The sequence below is a fragment of the Bubalus kerabau genome, chromosome 12, assembly GCF_029407905.1.
Source record: "Bubalus kerabau isolate K-KA32 ecotype Philippines breed swamp buffalo chromosome 12, PCC_UOA_SB_1v2, whole genome shotgun sequence".
In the NCBI taxonomy this organism is placed as follows: Eukaryota; Metazoa; Chordata; class Mammalia; order Artiodactyla; family Bovidae; genus Bubalus; species Bubalus kerabau.
In genome coordinates, this window is record NC_073635.1 from 51356771 (window position 1) to 51376797 (window position 20027).

General features: G+C 40.9%; 1 protein-coding gene across 12 annotated transcripts in view; it reads left to right on the top strand.

Moving 5' to 3' along the window:
* Positions 1-20027, top strand: part of LMO7 (LIM domain 7) — a 220969-nt gene that overhangs the window by 167373 nt on the left and 33569 nt on the right. For 10 of the 12 annotated variants that reach the window (XM_055542674.1, XM_055542670.1, XM_055542676.1 and 7 more), the window contains 6 exons: positions 170-892; positions 1921-1950; positions 9657-9774; positions 12808-12950; positions 14222-14654; positions 16987-17295. In XM_055542674.1, coding sequence (XP_055398649.1) covers positions 170-892; positions 1921-1950; positions 9657-9774; positions 12808-12950; positions 14222-14654; positions 16987-17295 — 1756 coding nt within the window. The remainder of the gene's footprint in view (positions 1-169; positions 893-1920; positions 1951-9656; positions 9775-12807; positions 12951-14221; positions 14655-16986; positions 17296-20027) is intronic. The other 2 variants (XM_055542681.1, XM_055542680.1) reach the window with 1 other exon arrangement.

A 20027-nucleotide genomic window follows, 5' to 3' on the forward strand; every position in this document is an offset into this window, starting at 1 on the left:
ATGGGTGATGGCATTAAATGCTGGTCTTACTTCCCAGCTAGAATCCCTCCCATGGCCCCCTTAAATAATTCACCCACAGGGACTGGCTAGTTAGTTGGTTTGCTGCTAATTACCTTTTCTCCCCAAACTTAATAAGATTCTCCCTTCCTTTTTCTTTCCTATGCTTCAGTCAGTTTTTATTACTTCAGGCCCTCCAGACATATTCTGATGACATCTTGTCTTCTGAAACAAATATCAAAATCGACCCCACGGCTGGCCCCCGGCTCATAACACGCAGAAGGAACCTCTCTTATGCACCCGGGTGTGGACCGGGAGATGCCCTGGAGATGCCAGTCCTGGATCCTGACTTAGAGAATGATGACTTCTTTGTCAGAAAGACTAGGGCTTTCCATGCAAACCCATGTGTTCTCCGGGCTTTCGAAGACTTAAGAAGTCTGTCTGGGCAAGATGATCCTGTAGAGCGAGATATAATCCTGCAGTGTAGGGAAGGGGAACTTGTCCTTCCGGACCTCGAAAAAGATGATATGATTGTTCGCCGCATTCCAGCTCAGAAGACGGAGGTGCCTCTGTCAGGAGGCCCTGATAGATACCAGCCAGTCCCATTGCCCGAACCCTGGATGCTTCCTCCAGAAATTCAAGCAAAATTTCTCTGTGTGCTTGAAAGGACATGCCCCTCGAAAGAACAAAGTACTAGCTGTAGAGTGTTAGTTCCTTCCTGTAGGCAGAAGAAAGACGACATGTTGGCTCGTAAGATCCAGTCTTGGAAGCTGGGAACTGCTGTCCCTCCCGTCAGTTTCACCCCTGGTCCCTGCAGCGAGGCGGACTTACAGAAGTGGGAGTCCATCCGAGAGGCCAGCAGGCTTAGGCACAGGAAGCGGCTGATGGTGGAGAGGTCAGAGTGTGTTTGTGCAAGGATTATGCTTGTCGTGGATGGTCTTGTGTGACTTCCCTTGTGTGAGAAAGTAGCATCAGATTGCCCAGCTCTGCATGTCATGAGCTGTTTTGAAGCATTCTGTTAAAGCATTGATTTTGCTTTGAGAAAAATCAGATCTAGTTGTTGTGTGGAAAAAGTGCAATTCCATATTTGCACGTCTCAAAATCACTTCTCTGAGACCTGTTTAAGAAGGTGTGTATCTGCAAACAGTGCCCTTGGCCTTGAGGGAAGACTATGATATGCTTCTGCCATATGACATTTCACAAAGCTGTTTTCTGATTATGTTTACAAGACTTATTCTCACGTCCAGGCATTTCTGAAACACTCTGGTTGTAGTTTGGTTTTATCTGTTTCTTGTATTTCAGAGTACATGATTTTTGGTGTAAAAATGTCCCTTAAAATATGGCATTGCAAGTTTCATTTAACTTGATTTTGATGTCTGATTTTGACCCGGGCTTCTTAGACAATTGACGTGCGACTTTTTACATTGATGGTTTAAAGTTCAGTGCAAATTTTATTACAGTGCATGAATGTTATTTGCTGTCTGCTACACTTTACATGTATGTAATTATGGCCATTTTGACAATGAGTCTGCATTTATGTGTTATGCAACTTGCCGTTTTGATGAATGTTCAGTTTGTGGAACTTTGGGATGGACAAATAATGGGTTAAATGAAATTAATAGGCCTAAATCTAACTTCTGATTAGTTTCTGGCACAGGAAGTTTTTTGTTTGTTTGTTTCCTAAATGAATTTGTTCGTTTGGTTCAAAGGAAAACAGGAAATTCTTTGTCTTGATCTGAATTCCTTGAGATATGAGATCAATGAGAATTGATCAATGAGAATGAGACATGATCAAGAATGTGACTGAAGAAGCAACCTTTTGAGATTTGTCCATCTCTAATTAGACTCTTGAAGATGTTGAATATTTAGAAACTAACACAGCTAGAAAAACATGACTTAATTTTTGGTTTTCTGATTTCTTAGACTCTTTCAAAAGATTTATGGTGAGAACGGGTAAGTTTTGTGGTTCACAGTAAAAAAATCTGCATATTGTTTGTCCTTTGTGTGGTATGTCATTGCGTTTCTATCCTGGCATGACACTAAATGGGAATGTCTGTGCTGTGCATGAGACCTGAAACAGGGAAATTTTTCCTAATTCTGCAACTGAACGGTCATATTTCTGTCTGAGTACCCAGTGCATGCAATGCTGTATGACAGCAATATTTTGTTTAGTAGAAGTTGAAAATTCAAATCCTGTTTTTTTTTTTTTTCCTTCTCCTCTAAGGAGTTGATTAAAAGTCACAAAAACACATACCTGAGATTAGGTTTATTTATTTTGGTATCTGATAGCTACATAGGCCAAACCTCTCATTTCTGAATGTTGAAGCCCAAATAACTATATTTTAGAAAATCTTCAATGGAAAAAATATATTGGTATTTACTTTGAATTTAGAAGGCACGTGGTTGGCATTATCTGCGTACTCTTAGTTCAAGGAGAGCTTCCTTAGTTGGGATGCTGAGTGGCATTATTTTCCCTCAGGATTTGGAAACATTTTCAAGATTCCTGACTCGGGTGAAATTTTATGACATAGCTGTGTTACAAAGCCAAATCAGACTTCCAAAGCTGCAAAAAATTAAAATATTGGTAGTTTCCATGTAAGGTACAAGGATTATACTTAAAACTGTTCCCACTTTATTTCTATAGTTGATCCTCTGTATCTGGGAATGCAGCTCCCAGAACCAGTGCTCTTGGATATAAAGGGGTTGACTGTTGGGTCATTTGACTCTGTCACCTGGCAGACATAAAATATTATACAAACAACCTTCTGGAAGTATTTCCTATTTTTCAAATAGCAGAATTAAAACAAATACTTTTTAACTTTTCATATGCACTAGCAATGTATACTCACTCACTCTTAGGGCAGAATACCCAGGTGACTACATCTTAATATTTCACATCAACTTTCTGTAACTTTGTGAACCCAACTGCTAATAATTTTTGATCAAGAAGAAAATTGAAGTATGACAAATATTTTAATCTGCCTAAGCCTTAGGAGCTAAGTATCTTCCCCTACTGGAACTTACTCATCTCAAAGGTTCTCCAATTTTGATAGTTTTGGATAATTTTGATAGTGTGGAGATCTTAGAAGTTACTAAAATCACTTGTTGAGTAGCTCAGTTGTGTCTGACTCTTTGTGACCCCATGGACTGCAGCATGCCAGGCCTCTCTGTCCCTCAACATCTCCCAGAGTTTGTTCAAACTCATGTCCAACCATCTCATCCTCTGTCATCCCCTTCTCTTCCCATCCTCAATCTTTCCCAGCATTAGGGTCTTTTCCAAGAATCAGCTCTTTGCATCAGGTGGCCGAATTATTGGAGCTTCAGCTTTAGCATCAGTCCTTCCAATGAATATTCAGGGTTGATTTCCTTTATGATAAGGAACTAAAATCAACTAAATCAACTAAAATCACTATATAAAGCAATATAGCCATTCTAGATGTCAAGGATGTAATGGAGCAATGAGCAACTAATTGCCAGTAATTCTCAGCCACTGATGTTAAAAATCAGGCTCCGAGCATGCTTTCAGTATGCCTTGCAAAGATACGTTATCTCCTATCTGGTTCCTCATGTGTGCTTAAAACATCTCCATCAGGAGGGTGTACAAGGCAATTTTTAGCATGACACTTAAGCATCTGCTAATCTCGATTTGTCATGGGAAAGCTGTTTTGATAATAAATCTTTACAGCATCAAGCACTCTGAGTGATAACGTTCAGAAGAATTTTCATTGGTAAATAAGACTTTATAATGTAAGCAGGTTGTTTTTCTTAAAGGAAATGTGAAAACACTGAGTCCAAGTACTTGATGGAAATGTAAACCTGTACAGCTATTCCAGTGACTGTACGTGCTCCCCGTTAGGGACACATTGTGTGGCTGGTTAAGAAAAGAAGAGAGAAACCCAAATGCCGAAGCTCAGCAAGCTAAGGATTTTTCTGGGCCCTAGCCAGCAGCAGCAAATGCCTTCTGTAGACTGTTTCAAGATTGTTGCTTGCATAGTACACTATTTGTTTTAAATGCTGTTCCCCATGCAGCTAACTGCCAGGATAACACAAATAAAGCGAGGTTGTCTATAAATGGAGACCAATGAATAATGCATGACTTGTCGAATAATGGAAAGTAATACAGATAGGCCTTCAGAAAACTCAGGTGCATTTTAGATCACTTGCAATCAAAAATCTATTATCTGGGGTTTAAAAGTTTTCTCTGTTACCAGTTTTTTCTTAAGTTGATCCACAATGAAAACAAAAATTTAAATTGAACTGAGTATAGACTTTTAGCCTAGAATTTGTCTCATGTTTATAAATATGTTTGTAAATGATTATAAACATGAAACAAGTGATATTTCTGGGTGATATTTCTCTGGGCACCTTGCATGTTTTCCAGCGTGGAATACTTACCTGGAAAAATCATTATTGGCCCATATCCTGTGATGGAAAATAACTGCCTGTAACTTGAATGCTTTCTTTTTGGTGAGAACCAAAGAGTTAAAGAGAAATGTGCATCACCCTTTCCAGCCTTAGATTGTTTATTTCTGGCTTGCTTTTTTATTTGGCATTGAACACTTGTCACTTTATTTTTAGTAAGATGCTTTGTATGTGGCTATCATTTTCTCACGTGTGCTTTTGTGTTGCATGACTTGTCATATGTTTCCATGACATTTGAAACTTTGGTTATGATGCCTCTTGGCAGAAGCTGTTAATGACAAATTTGTAATGGTATATAGCTGTAATTTTGTAATGTGATTAATTAAGCCGTGGCATCTACTGTCAGTATCAACAGGAAATGAACAGTGATGCAAGGTGAAGTTATAATCAAAGACAACTAAGATATGTGTATTTTACTTACGGGTTTTGGCCAAAAAAAAAAAAAAAATTCCGGAGAACTGTAAGGGCACCTGGACTTCCCTGATGGCTCAGCAGTGAAAGAATCTGCCTGCAATGCAGGGGACCTCGGTTCAACCCCTGGGTTGGGCAGATCCCCTGGAGAAGGACATGGCAGCCCACTCCAGTATTCTTGCCTGGGAAATCCCATGGACAGAGAAGCCTGGTGGGCTACAGTCCATGGGGTTGCAGAGAGTCAGACACGACTGAGCAGCTAAACAACAATAAGGGCACTTAAGACAACAAACAGGAAGGAAAAACCTAGTCAATGTGAGTTACTTTCTGAAGATTTTTCCACCAGGAGACATTCAGCAACGTTTGTGGACATTTTTGATTGTCACATTGGATGGGTTGAGGCAACGTTGCTACTGATATACTGCTATATGTTTTACAATTCACAAGACTGCCCCCTACAATAAATAATTTTCTCGCCCCAAAATGTCAGTAGTGCCGCTGTAGAGAAACACTGATAATAGGCTCTAAACCTATAAAGGAAAAGTCTCGTATGTTATCTTATCAGTATAATTTATGATAATTCTAAAGTCTCTTTCCCAGGTTTTAGTATTGATTTGTGTTCAGAGAATTCCTGCAACAGTTAATGGAAATATATTTAGAGGTACATAAATAGATATATTCATATCTTTGCTTGAAAGTGGAGGACCTGAAACTGAGTATCATGGAATTGCTCTTTGCCATATAAGATTATCAGTGATTTTATATTTAGGAAATTTTGCTACATGTCAGTCCTTTTGATCCCTTAGTTCTTAGATATTCATCTGTAAATTTCCTGAGACTGCTTTACAAAAATTCTTATTGTAACACTAGTCCCAGCATTGTGGGAAGAAAGAGTAAGGTTTTAGTGATCTTGTTTTATAATCTACTCCCCTTTTTTGTAAACTTCCCCTTCTTTTTCTCTTCACCCTAAATGCTATTTTTTTAAAAAAACTATTCACCTGAAAATGCAGCATGTTAGACCTGTATTTTTTTGGAAAAAGTCCAAATGCAGTTCTAAATCAGAGTCTTTCCAAATAAGGAAATACAGAGGTAAATGAATTGCAAGAGAATTGTGATTTGCCAGTGAATAGTAATTCATTCTTCTGATACAAAACATACTAGGGCTGTGTAGTCCTTTATAGTTTTCCCAAACAATCTTCCTGGGAATATCCATGGGACTTATTTTGGGGAGGTAGTCAGGTAGGTATTAGGTTGCATTTTAGAGACGTGGAGAAGGATAAATAGACTCTGTATTTTTCCCGAGGATCTGCAGCTCCTAAGTTGGTAGAACCAGACTAGGGCTTCGTATAATGAGGTGATCGATGGAGACTGCTGGGCAGTCTTGTTGGCACATAGTAAGCCCTCAGAAGTTTGTTATTATGCTGTTAACTCTGATAAGGAAGGAAAGAATTCTTCATGATCTGGCTGAAAGGCTCCTACACTCAAAACGTTCTCGATTTTATCAGTGGGGCCTGGGGTGACCTCTCTAATTTGAAACTGCTTTGGGAGTCAGTTTTCAGTAGATCTCTCATGATCATATTTGCCTTAATAAGAACAGTTGGTGTATAGCACCAGATGGGTTTTTGAAATGCCATCAACATAAACTGACCCCCTTTTCCCCAGCAAGTCCTTCCTGGTTTAGCCAGTTCAGGAACTGAGACTGAGAAGAGTTAAATGATGTTTAGGGAGTGGGTAGGGGTGGGGAGGGAGGGAGTGGTGAAAATTAGATCCCTCTGTTGGGTCTCACTTCCTGTCTCATTCTGGTGCCTGGCACAACCTGTTTGGAATGTGCCAGGCTTTCTTGAAGTAACTTGATCCCAGGGAACACAGGGGCCTCACATTCCTGCCTTCCACAGGGACCTGTCTACTCCGGCCAATGTTAGGCTCGTTTATTTATATTGGGGACCACCGAGGGCTTTCCTGGTGGCTCAGATGGTAAAGAATCTGCCTGCAATGCAGGAAGGTTCCATCTCTGGGTCAGGAAGATCCCCTGGAGAGGGAAATGGCAACCCAGTATTCTTGCCTGGAAAATGCTGTGGACAGAGGAGCCTGGCGGGCTACTGTTCATGGGATGGCAAAGAATCAGATACAACTGAGCAGCTAACACTTTCTATGTGCCAGGCTCTGCTGTGGGCTCCCCAGGAGGGTGATGAGCCTCTACCCCATGATAACAGTGTTTTCTGAAAAGACACATGTTAAAGTTTCCCAGTGAAGGAGGGTGAGGACTGAAAGGGTCTGGATCTGCTGAGACTGGCCAGCCTTCCTCCCACCAAAATATTACTTAAAATACTTATGTTTCCAATTTTGTTCTGGAATTTCTGTAACCTCATGTGTTGGGCATCCAGATTCCCCTCATACCTTAGAGCTGAAAAAAAATCTTTTTAGTGTCTTGTATTGTATTAGCTCATATAGCCTGATTCTTTGTAGTTACAACTTAAGTGAATTTATATTCTCAAATCAGGTTTTTGTATAGTCATACCCTGTTAAGTGGGCTTCCATGGTGACTCAGTGATAAAGAATCCGCCTGCCATGCAGAAGATGCAGGTTCTATTCCTGGGTCGGGAAGATCCCCTGGATGAGGGAATGGCAACCCACTCCAGTATTCTTGCCTGGAGAATCCCATGGACAGAGGAGCTGTGTTGAGGATACACCCTGGTGGAAGGAAGGAGGCTGATGATTCTAATAATCCAGGCAGGAGATAGGGTTATTTGGATCAGGGTCATGAAGATAGAGGTGGTGAGAAGTGGTCACCCCCTAGATATATTTAGAAGGTAGAGGGGCAGAATTTCCCAATGGGATCAGTTACATGTGAGAGAATAAGGAATCTGGGAAGGCTCCAAGATTTCTGGCCTGTGTCCTGGAAGGATGGAGTTGGCTTTTATTGAAATCAGGAAGATAGGAGAGGAATGGATTATGGGATGAATGTGGATTGTAGGATGAGCATTCATGGTCTTGGTCTGTTCAGTGAAGTTTGAGTTGCCCATTAGACTTCCAAGCAGAGAATGAATAGTTGCATACATCCAACCAGACTATGGTAAGAAATCTGCCTGCAATGCTGGAATCCTAGGTTCGATCCCTGGGTTGGGAAGATCTCCTGGAGAAGGGAATGGCAACCCACTCCAGTGGCCTGGAGAGTCCTGTGGAAAGGGGATCTGGATGGGCTACAGTCCATGGAAGTGCAAAGAGCTGGATGCAGCTGAGCACGCACAGACACACACAACCAGACTGTAGTCTCACAGGGACCCTGAGGAATGAGTGGCATTTAAAAAGGAATAAATACTGTTGAAAGGGCTTTTAAGTTGAAGGGAAGAGTTCAGGAAAGACCTTCACTGCATCTGGAGGCTGAGTGATAATTTAAGGAGCTTTTTTAAAAGTCTGAGTAAGAGTTGATTGTGCTCTGATCTAGGGTATTGGCAACAGAAATGGAATGAAAAAGACACTGAGTAAGAGGACCTGATAACTAATTGAACACAGGAAGAAGGGAGAGACAAAGGTGAAAAATGGCTCTCTGATTTTACATGTGAATGACTGGAGGGCAAGTAACACTATTAAGAGGAAAAGCAGGTTTGGAGACAAAATTTTTGGCTGTATCATGTAGCCAAATAACCATGTGTTTATAGTCATATGACTTACTGCTTAACAAAATTCTTTCTAGATACTGTTTCCATTGATCCTTTTACAGTGGAGATTCCTAGGGGACATCTGTGCAGAGATGTTTATTTAACAAGCAATTGGGATTGATTCAGAGAGACTGGTCCTAGGCTATGGATTTGGGAGTCACTGGCATAGAGATCGTTATTGAATTCCTGAGGTAGCTGGGCAAGTGTGTTATTAAAAGTGTGGTGATGGCCAAATCTTGGGGAAGGCTAATTTAGGGGCCCAAGAAAGAGGTGCAAAGCTATTTAAACAACTAAAAGGGGAGTCAGTTACAATGAAATAAAAGCAGAAGTGGTAGGAAAGAACATTTTGGGTACCTCACACTCAAAAGCTTTGTGTCTCTTCACTCCTCAATATGCAGATCTGACCTCTCTTTCCAGGAGATCTGCCTCAGTTTCCCCTCCTCTGATGTGTGTATAGCACACATTCCTGGGAAACACCCCACTCTACTCAAAGTATCCTAGTTTGAGCTCTTTGAGACCTAATCCACATTACATCCTCATGGCAGCAGTCACACATGGACAAAACAAAAACTGCCTTAATACAAAAGAGGATTATAATAGAGGTTATATAGTAACTGGGTGTTGGAAACCACTGTGGTCTTTGAGACCGAGCATGGTGCAGTGGTGGGGCGGATCTGTATAGAACCCTTGAGAAGCAGCCGCAGCCACACATGTCTTTATGGCACTGAACTTGAGGAGAAAATATCAGGTAATCTTTAAATAATTTAATAAGTACTCAGAAAAGGCAGCCAAACCTTAAAAGATTATCTCTGGAGGTGATAAAGACAGGTGATTCTAGGGACTAATAATTTTTTTTTCCTAATGTAATCTTTTTCTGCATCGGCTCCCCTAAATATGAATGTCAGATTATGTTTTTCAGCATGGTTCAGGGTTCATTTAGCCATTCTGTGAAAGAATTCACATTTGGCTGGAGTGCTAGGCTCTTGTTTCTGCGTTTTGGAAAAACACCATTTATCTCTGTAGTGCTATTTCTGTGATATCACGAAGCATCTAGTGATATTGTAGATGGAATTGTAGATGGAATTTCCAAATATAAGCCCAACCTTCCAGTTTTAACCTTGAATCCGGTCCCACGAACCTTGGTTACTATGAGTATTTTTGTTGTAGGAGTAAGTCCTTGAGTGATGTCAGCGCAGAGGATATTCAGAGCTTGCGTCAGCTACGTTACGAGGAGATGCAGAGAATCAAGTCCCAGTTAAAAGAACAGGACCAGAAATGGCAGGATGTGAGTATGCTGCTTATTGGGAGATGGGGAGGATGTGTTTATTGGACTCTTCTTTCTTCTCCAAGAAGAGAGTCAGTATACCCAAGGGACAATTTTTCTTGATGGCAGATTACAGTTCCATAGAAAATATGAGCAACTCCCTTTAAAAGAGTTTTAAACCCTTCAGCTCTATTTGTTGTATCTTAAAGGCCATTGTGAGACACAGAAGCTCCCTATCTTCTGATATTTTCTGTGGGTTCTCAAAAATGAGAAGCTGCTTCCTTGCAGTGTAGGTAACTTGTTTACTTGCTCTGGTGGTTGCATTTGGGGTATGACTGTTAGTGATGCTCATGAAAGGGAAGACTTTGCTTAAGGTTTAGGGGGAGCAGGGGACCAGCACAGAGACTGGGGATCAGCAGGGAGAGATGAAAGTGTTCTTAGAGTTAATAGAGAAGGTTTGGGGAGAAATGTGAATGATAATTCAGTACTATTTTGGTTAAAAAGTTATCGAATGTGAATCAAAATAAGATGTTTTCACAGAGCTGATGTATATCCAGATGTCTATTTGGATAAAGATTTAATCTTTAGTTTTGTCCCTGGCAGAAGAGAGCTGTGCCTTTTTTAAAAGAGTCAATTGTTATAGGCCAAAGGAGTGTAGGACTTCCTTGGTAGCTCAGCTGGTAAAGAATCTGCCTGCAATACAGGAAATCTCGGTTCGATTCCTGGGTCAGGAAGATCCCCTGGGAGAAGGGATAGGCTGTCCACTCCAGTATTCTTGGGCTTCCCTGGTATCTCAGATGGTAAAGAATCTGCCCACAGTGCGGGAAGACCTGGGTTCGATCCCTGGGTTGGGAAGATCCCTTGGAAGAGGGCATGGCACCCCAGGATTCTGGCCTGAAGAATTCCATGGACAGAGGAGCCTGGTGGGCTACAGTCCATGGGGTCACAAAAAGTTAGACACGACTGAGCGACTTTCACTTTCACTGACACATATACACTGTATATATTTATGGGCTTCCCTGCTGATACTGGTGGTAAAGAACCTCCCTGCCAATGCAGGAGACATGTCCCACTCCAGAATTCTTGCCTGGAGAATCCCATGGTCAGAGGAGCCTGGTGGGCTACAGTCCATGGGGTCGCAGAGTTGGACACGACTGAGTGATTTTCACTTTCACAGTTCACTCTCAAAGGAGTCTAAGGGGCTTCCTAGGTGGCGCTTGTAGTCAGGAATCTGCCTGCCAAAGCAGGAGTCACAGGAGACAAAAGAGATTGGGTTCAATCTCCTAAGTCAGGAAGATCCCATGGAGTAAGAAGTGGCACCCCACTCCAGTATTCTTTCCTGGAAAATTCTGTGGGTAGAGGAGCCTGGCAGTCCATGGGCCACAAAGAGTCGGACATGACTGAGAGACTGAGCACAGCACCCAGCAAAGGAGTGTAAAGAGTTATGATAGATAAATGATACATAGCAGACCCAAAGAAATCTGAGGACAGCTTTATGGTAAGAGGGCTGAGTGGTAGCATGAACAGAAGGGTCAGAGATAGTAAATCTTAATTTTCAAAGGAATGAAATATTAAGTAACAAAGATGAAACCCCTGCCTTGGCTGTGTTTCTAAATTCCGCTTCTTTTGTTTGGCATCTCAATGTCATTGTCAAGAAACAGAAATTCAGTGGCAGTTTGCCAAAATACATGGTGACTGGAGATGAAAGTTGAGAGATACGGAGGGGTTATCCCTTCGGTTAAGTCAGATGAAAATTCATGCTAGTTCTCCTTCAGTCCTTCAGCACCGGTGTGCGCTGCTTTTGTTCTTTCTGGAAATAGTTCATATTGATTTCAGGCTCTTTTTTTTTTTTTTTTTTTTTTAAGCAGGAATGGCCCTGCCTGTTCCCAAAGGGTGTAAACCAAACCTATTTTATGTGCCTGAGTGGGGGGTGAGGATTTTTTTTTTCTTCAGTCTGGAACTTTGCATAAGGCTGCAGTGCCACTAGCGGTTCTCAGCGTGGGACTTCTCTGGGTGGCACAGTGAAGTGGTACCATCCAAACTGTCCTAGCCCCCTGAATGTCAGAACCAGCTTAGGCCTCCAGGACTAATTTTAAAGATGAATCAGGTTGAGTGTCCCGGGGGTCACTCCCAGGATGTGTCCTGGATGGATGTATGGGAAAAGATGGCCACTGCTTCCTGTGTGATCTTCCTTATCGCTCTGTTCTTATGGGGAGTTGAACTGCTTCAAAATCATACTCTTGAATCTTTGTTGTTCAATCGCTCAGTCATGTCCCCATGGACTGCAGCAAGCCAGGCTTCCCTGTTCTTCAGTATCTCCTAGAGTTTGCTCAAACTCATGTCTGTTGAGTCAGTGATGCCATCCAGCCATCTCATCCTCTGTTTGGCTTCCCGGTTAAAGCCTTTCCACACCTGGCCCTCCCCTCCAGGGGTAGAATTGACCACGCTCCCCATGCACCCCTGACTCTCTCGTGCAATCCCTTCATGTTCGTTGTGGAACTTTATTCACCTGTCTGTCTTTCCCCTCTAGACTGAGTTCCTCTAGAGGAAGCACACTTTATTCATCAGTGTGTTTGTGGCCCCGTTGCCTCCAAGTAGGGACTGACCTCTGTATTTGTTCCACGTGTATCTGTATACTTAGCCATGTTACAGTCATGTTTCTGTTCTAGGTTGACTAATGAAACATGTCATTTCACGTAAGAACCAGATGATTGGAGTGAGATGAAAATAAATTTGAAACAGTTCCCGACCTTTCTGACCTGGCATCTAATTACAAGCGTTTAGCATTCTTTGTGAAACGGGCAGCAAGGCAGGCAGTACCTGGGAAAACAAAAATGGGGTCTATCTTATTAGGTCAGGGCTTTTAGACAGACGCATGAGCTAAAGGCTCGGTACAGAAACGCTGGCTATAAAAAGCAAAATTAGGGCACCTTGGCATCAAGTTGGAGTGAATAGTTTTAGCGACGTAATGGGATCCTCTGGCGCGCACTCACTGCTGGATAGGGTGTGTAGAAATTCAGGTGTGCCTGGGCTAACGTGATTTTCTTCTGTCAGGACCTTGCAAAATGGAAAGATCGTCGGAAAAGCTACACTTCAGATCTGCAGAAGAAAAAGGAGGAGAGGGAGGAGATTGAGAAGCAGGCTCTTGAGAAGTCGGAGAGAAGATCTAAGACGTTTAACGAAATGCTGCAGGACAGGTAATGAGACCGAATGCATCTCAGGGTTGGGGAAACCAGTGTTAGATATTTTGTGTAAGGGTTGTGAGCTGTACTTGTGCACCAATATTAGACTGTCATCAAATATGCATAAACCTTTGAGCGTTTTGCTCTGCAGTGAAAAGGCAAAGTACTCCTGAAATAAGTAGTGATTTGAATTAATGAAAGGCATACTTAAAAGTGGTATTCCTTGTTCCTTCCTTATACACTGTATACTCACATGCAGAATTGGCTAGTGTTGGCTATCTTTGCAAAAATAAACAACTTTTTCCTCCTTTTAAAGTAAATTTAAGAATGGAATGGTTAAAAAAAATGGTTCTCATTCTTAACTAAACTGTATAAAATGTAACAAAGTTCTTTTTCAAGTTGGCACGGTGCAATTAAAATTGTATTTTTAAAGGAAGACTGTATAAACATCACTGTGAGGGTTTATCTTTTGCTTTGCAACATAACAGGATAAAGGTCCAATTAAACTTGCCCGTGGAGCAGTTGCTCTATGAAACCTTGAGATATTTACAGGTCAGGGAGAAGGCAAATACGCTTTAAGGAGAATGTCAAAAAGGAAATGTGCTGTCAGGTGAAATTAAACAAAGCTCCTTTGTCCCTAGAAGACAATGGTAAACACAGTTTCATTCACTTGAATGCAATGCAGTTGGCTTGAGATGTACTCCTTACTGAATGATAGCCAAGAGACTGTTTCATCAATCTCTCTGAAAATAGGAATGGTGACTTTTAATCTGCCATAACAGTCCATGCAAATTCTACCAAGCTGTATGAAATCAGCTTGATTTCTAACTTGATCTTATTGAAAGTCTGAATCTTTTGTGGCCTTCTATTTTTACAAAATGATTGTAAATTGTATACAGGAACACTCTCAACCCTGTTAAGAAATCTGCATCTTTGGAGGGTTCAAATTGGTTGTCAGTTATCTTTAAAGTGTGTTATGGAACTTTGAATAATCTCTTATTTAAAATTTTATTATTTTCCTGTGAAAATCCTTTTACAATTGCAAATACTTCAGAGATTTTTCTTAGCCTCTTTAAGGAAAAAAAAAAGTCAAGATCTTAATCCTTTGTGTGATGTTGAAAAATTCACATGTATTTATTCTCACATTCTGTTTATTACATTATTATACTAAGTCAGCCGTCTTTTTATTCCCATCCTTTTTTACATTAATGACCAAAATAACATGTCTCTCCACCTCTGAGTGTCAAATGCATAATTTTGTGGTTATGGTGTTTCTTTCTGCTAAGGGAATCCCAAAATCAGATGTCTACAGTTATGTCGAGAAGGAGGCTATATTCTTTTGATGACGGATTGAATGAAGAAAAGCTTCCCCCTGTGCTGCCTATGCCAGAAGCCTATTCCCAGAGTGAGAGAGTAGAAGAGAAAGGAGCGACTTATCCGACAGAAATTCCTAAGCAGGATTCTACAACTTTTGCGAAAAGGGAGGCTACTCTCACAGCTGAAGTCCAGTTTCCTTCTAGAAGCCCCGTGGAAGAACAGCGCCCAGCCTCTTTGTTGTCTCAGCATTCACTGAATACACAAATGGAGTCGACTCGAGTTTCAGCAACTCTCCCCAGAAGTTACCAGAAAACCGATGCGGCCAGGTTAACCTCTGTGGTCACACCGAGACCCTTTGGCTCTCAGTCAAGGGGAATCTCATCACTCCCGAGATCCTACACGGTAAACGTGTTCCCCATTCCCTTGGTCTGTTCTCCAGCGCACAACACTGGTGAATTTGTGCAGAGGTTTCTGTTAGAGATAGTATGTAAAGTATTTTAGATTCAGTGAACATTTAATGCTTAAAATACAGCAACAATGCAGAACTGATTAAATTTCAAATTCAGTGAAAGGAGAGCTGACACATTTTTAAAAATAAACTACATCCTAAGGCAGAGCATTTACTTAAAAATTTTTTTTTTTTAGTTTTTAGAATTTATTTTAATTGGAGGATAATTACAATATTGTGATGGTTTTTGCCATATATCAACATGAATTGGCCACAGTGTACATGTGTCCCCCCACCCTGACCTCCACTCCCACCTCCTTCCCCATCCTATTCCAGAGCACCGACTTTGAGTGCCTTGCTTCATGCATCGAACTTGCCCTGGTCATCTGTTTTACATATGGTAATATACGTGTTTCAATGCTATTTTCTCAAATCATCACACCCTTGCCTTCTTCCACAGAATCCAAAAGTTTGTTCTTTACATCTCTGTCTCTTTTGCTGCCTTGCATATAGAATCATTGTTATCGTCTTTCTAAATCCCATATATATGCATTAATATACAGTATTGGTGTTTCCCTCTCTGACTGACTTCATTCTGTAAATAGGCTCCAGTTTCATCCACCTGTGGTACATACACACAATGGAATATTACTCAGCTATAAAAAGGAATGCATTTGAGCATTTACTTTTTAGTGTCGTATTTTCTCAGATGTATCTATTTTGAGTACTCTGTGTGTGCTCAGTTGCTTCCAATTCTTTGCGATCCCTTGGGCTGTAGCCTGTCCGTGAAATTCTCCAGGCAAGAATACTGGAGCGGGTTGCCATTTCTTTCTCTAGGGGATCTTCCCAACCCAGAGTCTCTTGTACCCCCTGCATTGGCAGGCAGATTCTTTACCACCGCACTGCCTGGGAAGCCCCATTGTGAAGTCTTAGGTTGTACTATATGAAGTTGCCAGTAGTTAGTTCTTTTTGACCTATAAAACAGCAATTTCATGTGGTTTAACCTAAATATTTTCAGGTGATGCCCAAATTTTCTATGAATCCTCATTTCCCAATTCATTAGAACTTGATACACTTGAATGTAGTTATTAAAATGTATCTCATGGTTCAAAAAAATACATATTTTATTGGGATTTTAAAGAATATAGAATCATTTGCTCTGAGAAGGAAGCAGTGCCATGTACCTGAAAGTGACTGTATTAATTTGAATTACGTAAAAGGAAGCAAGACAGTCTTGAGCACTTTGGTATTCAAATTCCTTTTACCTCTGCCTATGTAGAATCCTAAAAATCTACGAGAAAAGATTTGATTAAAAATATTCAAAGTGAGCAAAGCCTGCCTAAACCAACCAGAAAAACCCCTGACCATTATATTAAGTAAACACAGACATATTTGACAACATAAAAATTAAATTTATATGATAGACACTGTTAATGTAGTCAAAAGACTACATTTATATAGGCTCAGAAAAATACTAGCAAAATTTATTTTATATATAGGTTTAATATCCCTAAGATTTAAAATGCTCCTACAAATTGATAAGGAAAAGATAAATAGTAGAAAAGTGGATATATAAATGAATGGCCAGTTCAAGGGAGAGGGACTTTGAATGGTTGGTTACATAAAGCACATAGAAGCATGTGTGGTCTTATTAGAGCAAGCATGAAGTGTACAGCTTTTTACGCATGAGATGACAAAGATTTAAAACGTTCAAAATGTGTGGTGTTGACAAGGATGCAGAGACACTGACATTCTTACACGTTAATTTGGGAGTGCATTGTTACAGTTTTAAAAGATAAATATATGTGTGTGTATACAAAAGTTATATTTTATATTACACATATGAATATTCTTTGGTTAAGTTTACTTTTGGGAATTTATGCTAAATTAACATAAAATAAACATACTGGTATGTGTAATATTTTGGGCACACTTTAAATGACATTGAAGCATAATCAAATGAATAAATTATAGATATCCATAGTGTGGAGTATTCAACTGAACTAGTTTAGATTTCGGTCTGTTGACCTGGAGTAATGTAAATGAGCAAAGCATAGTTTAAAGGTCTGTTTATAATATAAACACTTCCATAAAATCAGCTGTTCCTCCTACTTCATATGTGCATGTCTGTTTGTGTCAAAGAACATGCTCCAGCCTTTTAGTGATAGCTACTTTGCTGTGGGAGGTATATGTTACTTTTGTTACTTTAAAATATTAATCTAATGTATATACTTTAAAATAGAAATCTAACAGAACAGCAAGTTTACAGTGATTTTTCTTATTTAGATGGATGATGCTTGGAAGTATAATGGAGACATAGAAGGCGTGAAGAGAACCCAGAGCAGTTCGATCAGCATCTCTGTGCAAAGACCTGACACAAGCCAGCTTGCATCTGGCTCATCCAGCGAAAGAGAGGCCAAAGCGCCCAGAGAAAGTGTGATGCGGTTGCCCTCTCCTACACCCCCCTACTCATCTCTTTCCCAGGATCAGGCTGCCACTTCTAAAGACACATTGTCTTCAATATCTAGCCCTGATTTAACATTTGAGCTTGGAGAAGGGAGAAGCTCGCCACGGGCAGAGGTCCCCAGGTCACAGGTGAGTTTGGAAAGGCTTTTTAATAACCTGCTGCTCAAAATCTTAAGGATTTAAATCAGAAAACCATGTTTCTCACCTCTGGGCATGACAGTCTGGGCTGATAATGTAGAAATTGATTTTGCATTTTATTTTTAGCAGATCTCGGAGGAGGTAGATCTCTTCCAACTCTGTTGATGGATCCAGATGACCCTTCTGATATGGGTGTATGGAGACTTTTGGACCAATCTCCCTCTAGTTGGGCTGGGTTTGCTCCCTGCTCCCATTTCAGCAGCTGTTGACCTGCACTGCTGGTGCTCCTCAGTCCAGGTTCAAGTGCAAGGGCTCCTCAGGGGGTTTTAGATGCAGGCCTGGTAGTTAAATGGGTAATAAAAGCCGCTTCGCAGGAAAGTGAACTTAACTACAAGGAGAAATTGATACGTATGAGAGGGACTGGCCTGTAAGGACATGGCACTTCTGTTTCTACCATATGAAAAGTGTGGTGGTGGTGGTTTAGTTGCTAAGTCATGTCTGACTCTTGTAACCCCATGGACTGTAGCCCGCCAGGCTTCTCTATCCATGGGATTCTCCAGGCAAGAATACTGGAGTGGGCTGCCATTTCCTTCTCTGGGGGATCTTCCCAACCCAGGGATTGAACCCGAGTCTCCTGCACTGCAGGCAGATTTTTTACCAACTGAGTTACCACGGAACCTAACCACAAGGAGAAATTGATACATATGAGAGGGACTGGCCTGTAAGGACATGGCACCTCTTTTTCTAACATATGAAAAGTGTCGTCGTGAAGTCACTCAGCCGTGTCCGACTCTTTGTGACCCCATGGACTGTAGCCCACCAGGCTCCTCCATCCATGGAATTTTCTAGGCAAGAGTACTGGAGTGGGTTGCCATTACCTTCTCCAGGGCATCTTCCCAACCCAGGGATCAAACCCGGGTCTCCCGCATTATGGGCAGATGCTTTACCATCTGAAAAGTGTAGTGAATTGCAATACTAATTTATACTCTGGAAAGCCTAGAATTTTGTACCACTCCTTGTCTTGTAAGGGTAATATTGAGCCTTAGTTACAGTATGAAAATTGCATTCTTTAACATTTGGAGTCCAAATAAAATGTATCATCATCAGAAGAATGGGGTCATTAGTAGTTTTTTCCTACTTAAAATCTCATTAGATAGCTTTAAGAGAATTATTAGGTAATAAATGTTCTTTTACTATGTTTTTATACATAGGCTGAAAAGTTATTGCTTGTCTGCGTGTATGCTAAGTTGCTTCAGTTGTGTCCAACTCTGTGAGATCCTATGGAATGTAGCCTGCCAGGCTCCTCTGTCCATGGGATTCTCCAGGCAAGAATCCTGGAGTGGATTGCCTCCTCTAGGGGATCTTCCTGACCCAGGGACCCAACCCAATTCTCTTAGGTCTTCTGCGTTGGTAGGCAGGTTCTTTACCACTAGCGCCACCTGGGAGGCCCTGATGCTTGTCTAGAGAACTGAAAGAAACTTTTCTCTTTTGGAAAAAGCCTTCATTAAGCAATTTGATAGTTGTATGAACCCTTTAGTGTGGAGGTGCTTTTATGGCTCTATGACTTAGTCTAGCCTTTTCTGGTACCTTAATAGAGTGTATATTTTCCAAGGCACAACATCAAGTATAGAACTTGGCCTAAGTTATATTAATGAAATACCTTTGTGTAAAATATGATACAGTGTATTTTAGTATCATTCGTTTTTATCACTACAGCAAAGCTTTACAAGTTTAGAGTAAGCTTTATCTCTTCATGATTATAAAAGACTCTGTGCTTGAGAAAATTTGGAAATGTAGGAAAATATACACAATAAAAATGGTTTGGTAATCCCATCATTTAGAGAGGTTCTTTGACACTTAGGTATAGCTCTTCCAGTTTTTCTATCCATATTTACAAATGTATCTAAAGCAATTTCTTCAGGTTGCTAAAAACTCACTGGTTGTAAATTATGTTTTAACTTCCGTTTTAAAGAACTGGGAATATGTAATTAGCATCATAAGTCTCAGTGGATGAGAAGAATAGCCTCTGTTATACTTGGGGATCATAGGTGCCAGTGGATGAATAATAGAGAGTAAGGTGCCTTTTGTTTTATGGACTTGCCTGTTTGCCACCTTCTTTTCAAATAGCAAATCCCACGAAGCAGCCTGATTATTGTCCTGTGTGCTCAGTGATGGCAGCCCCCTCGGGGTGACAGGTGACTAGCTGCATCCATGGATTAAGAAAAAGCCTAAGTGTGGGTGTGTGTTCCAGGTCAGAGCACTTCAGAGGAACTTGAGTTACCATGGCGTGGTTTCAGGTTTCATCATTAGTGCGTTTATGCCTTTTAGTCACCCAACTTGAAGTGGAATGCTACCAGGCAAAATTAGGCTTGAATTAATAAGTGGAGCAGTTGGAATTCTTGACCAAACGTCTATGTTATATGATCACTTGCCTGTTCTGGAGATGCTTGATGTTCCGAGGAAAGTGACTTGTATAGCATTGTCCTGCTCTTATCACTCAGAGGGCACTTGCTGACCTGGGAAAAGGGTGGGGAATGCACAGAACAGCCTAGGACCAGTATGGCAAGGGTGTATGCAACACGCCTGCAAATTATCCAATTCTAGGAGTTCAGAGTAGAGAAAAATAAAAAGTAGTGTCTGGCTGAACATTGAGATGTCCTTCTCTTTTAACTGAAGCGTAATTGATTTGCAGTATTCTATTGGTTTCAGGTAGATAACTTGGT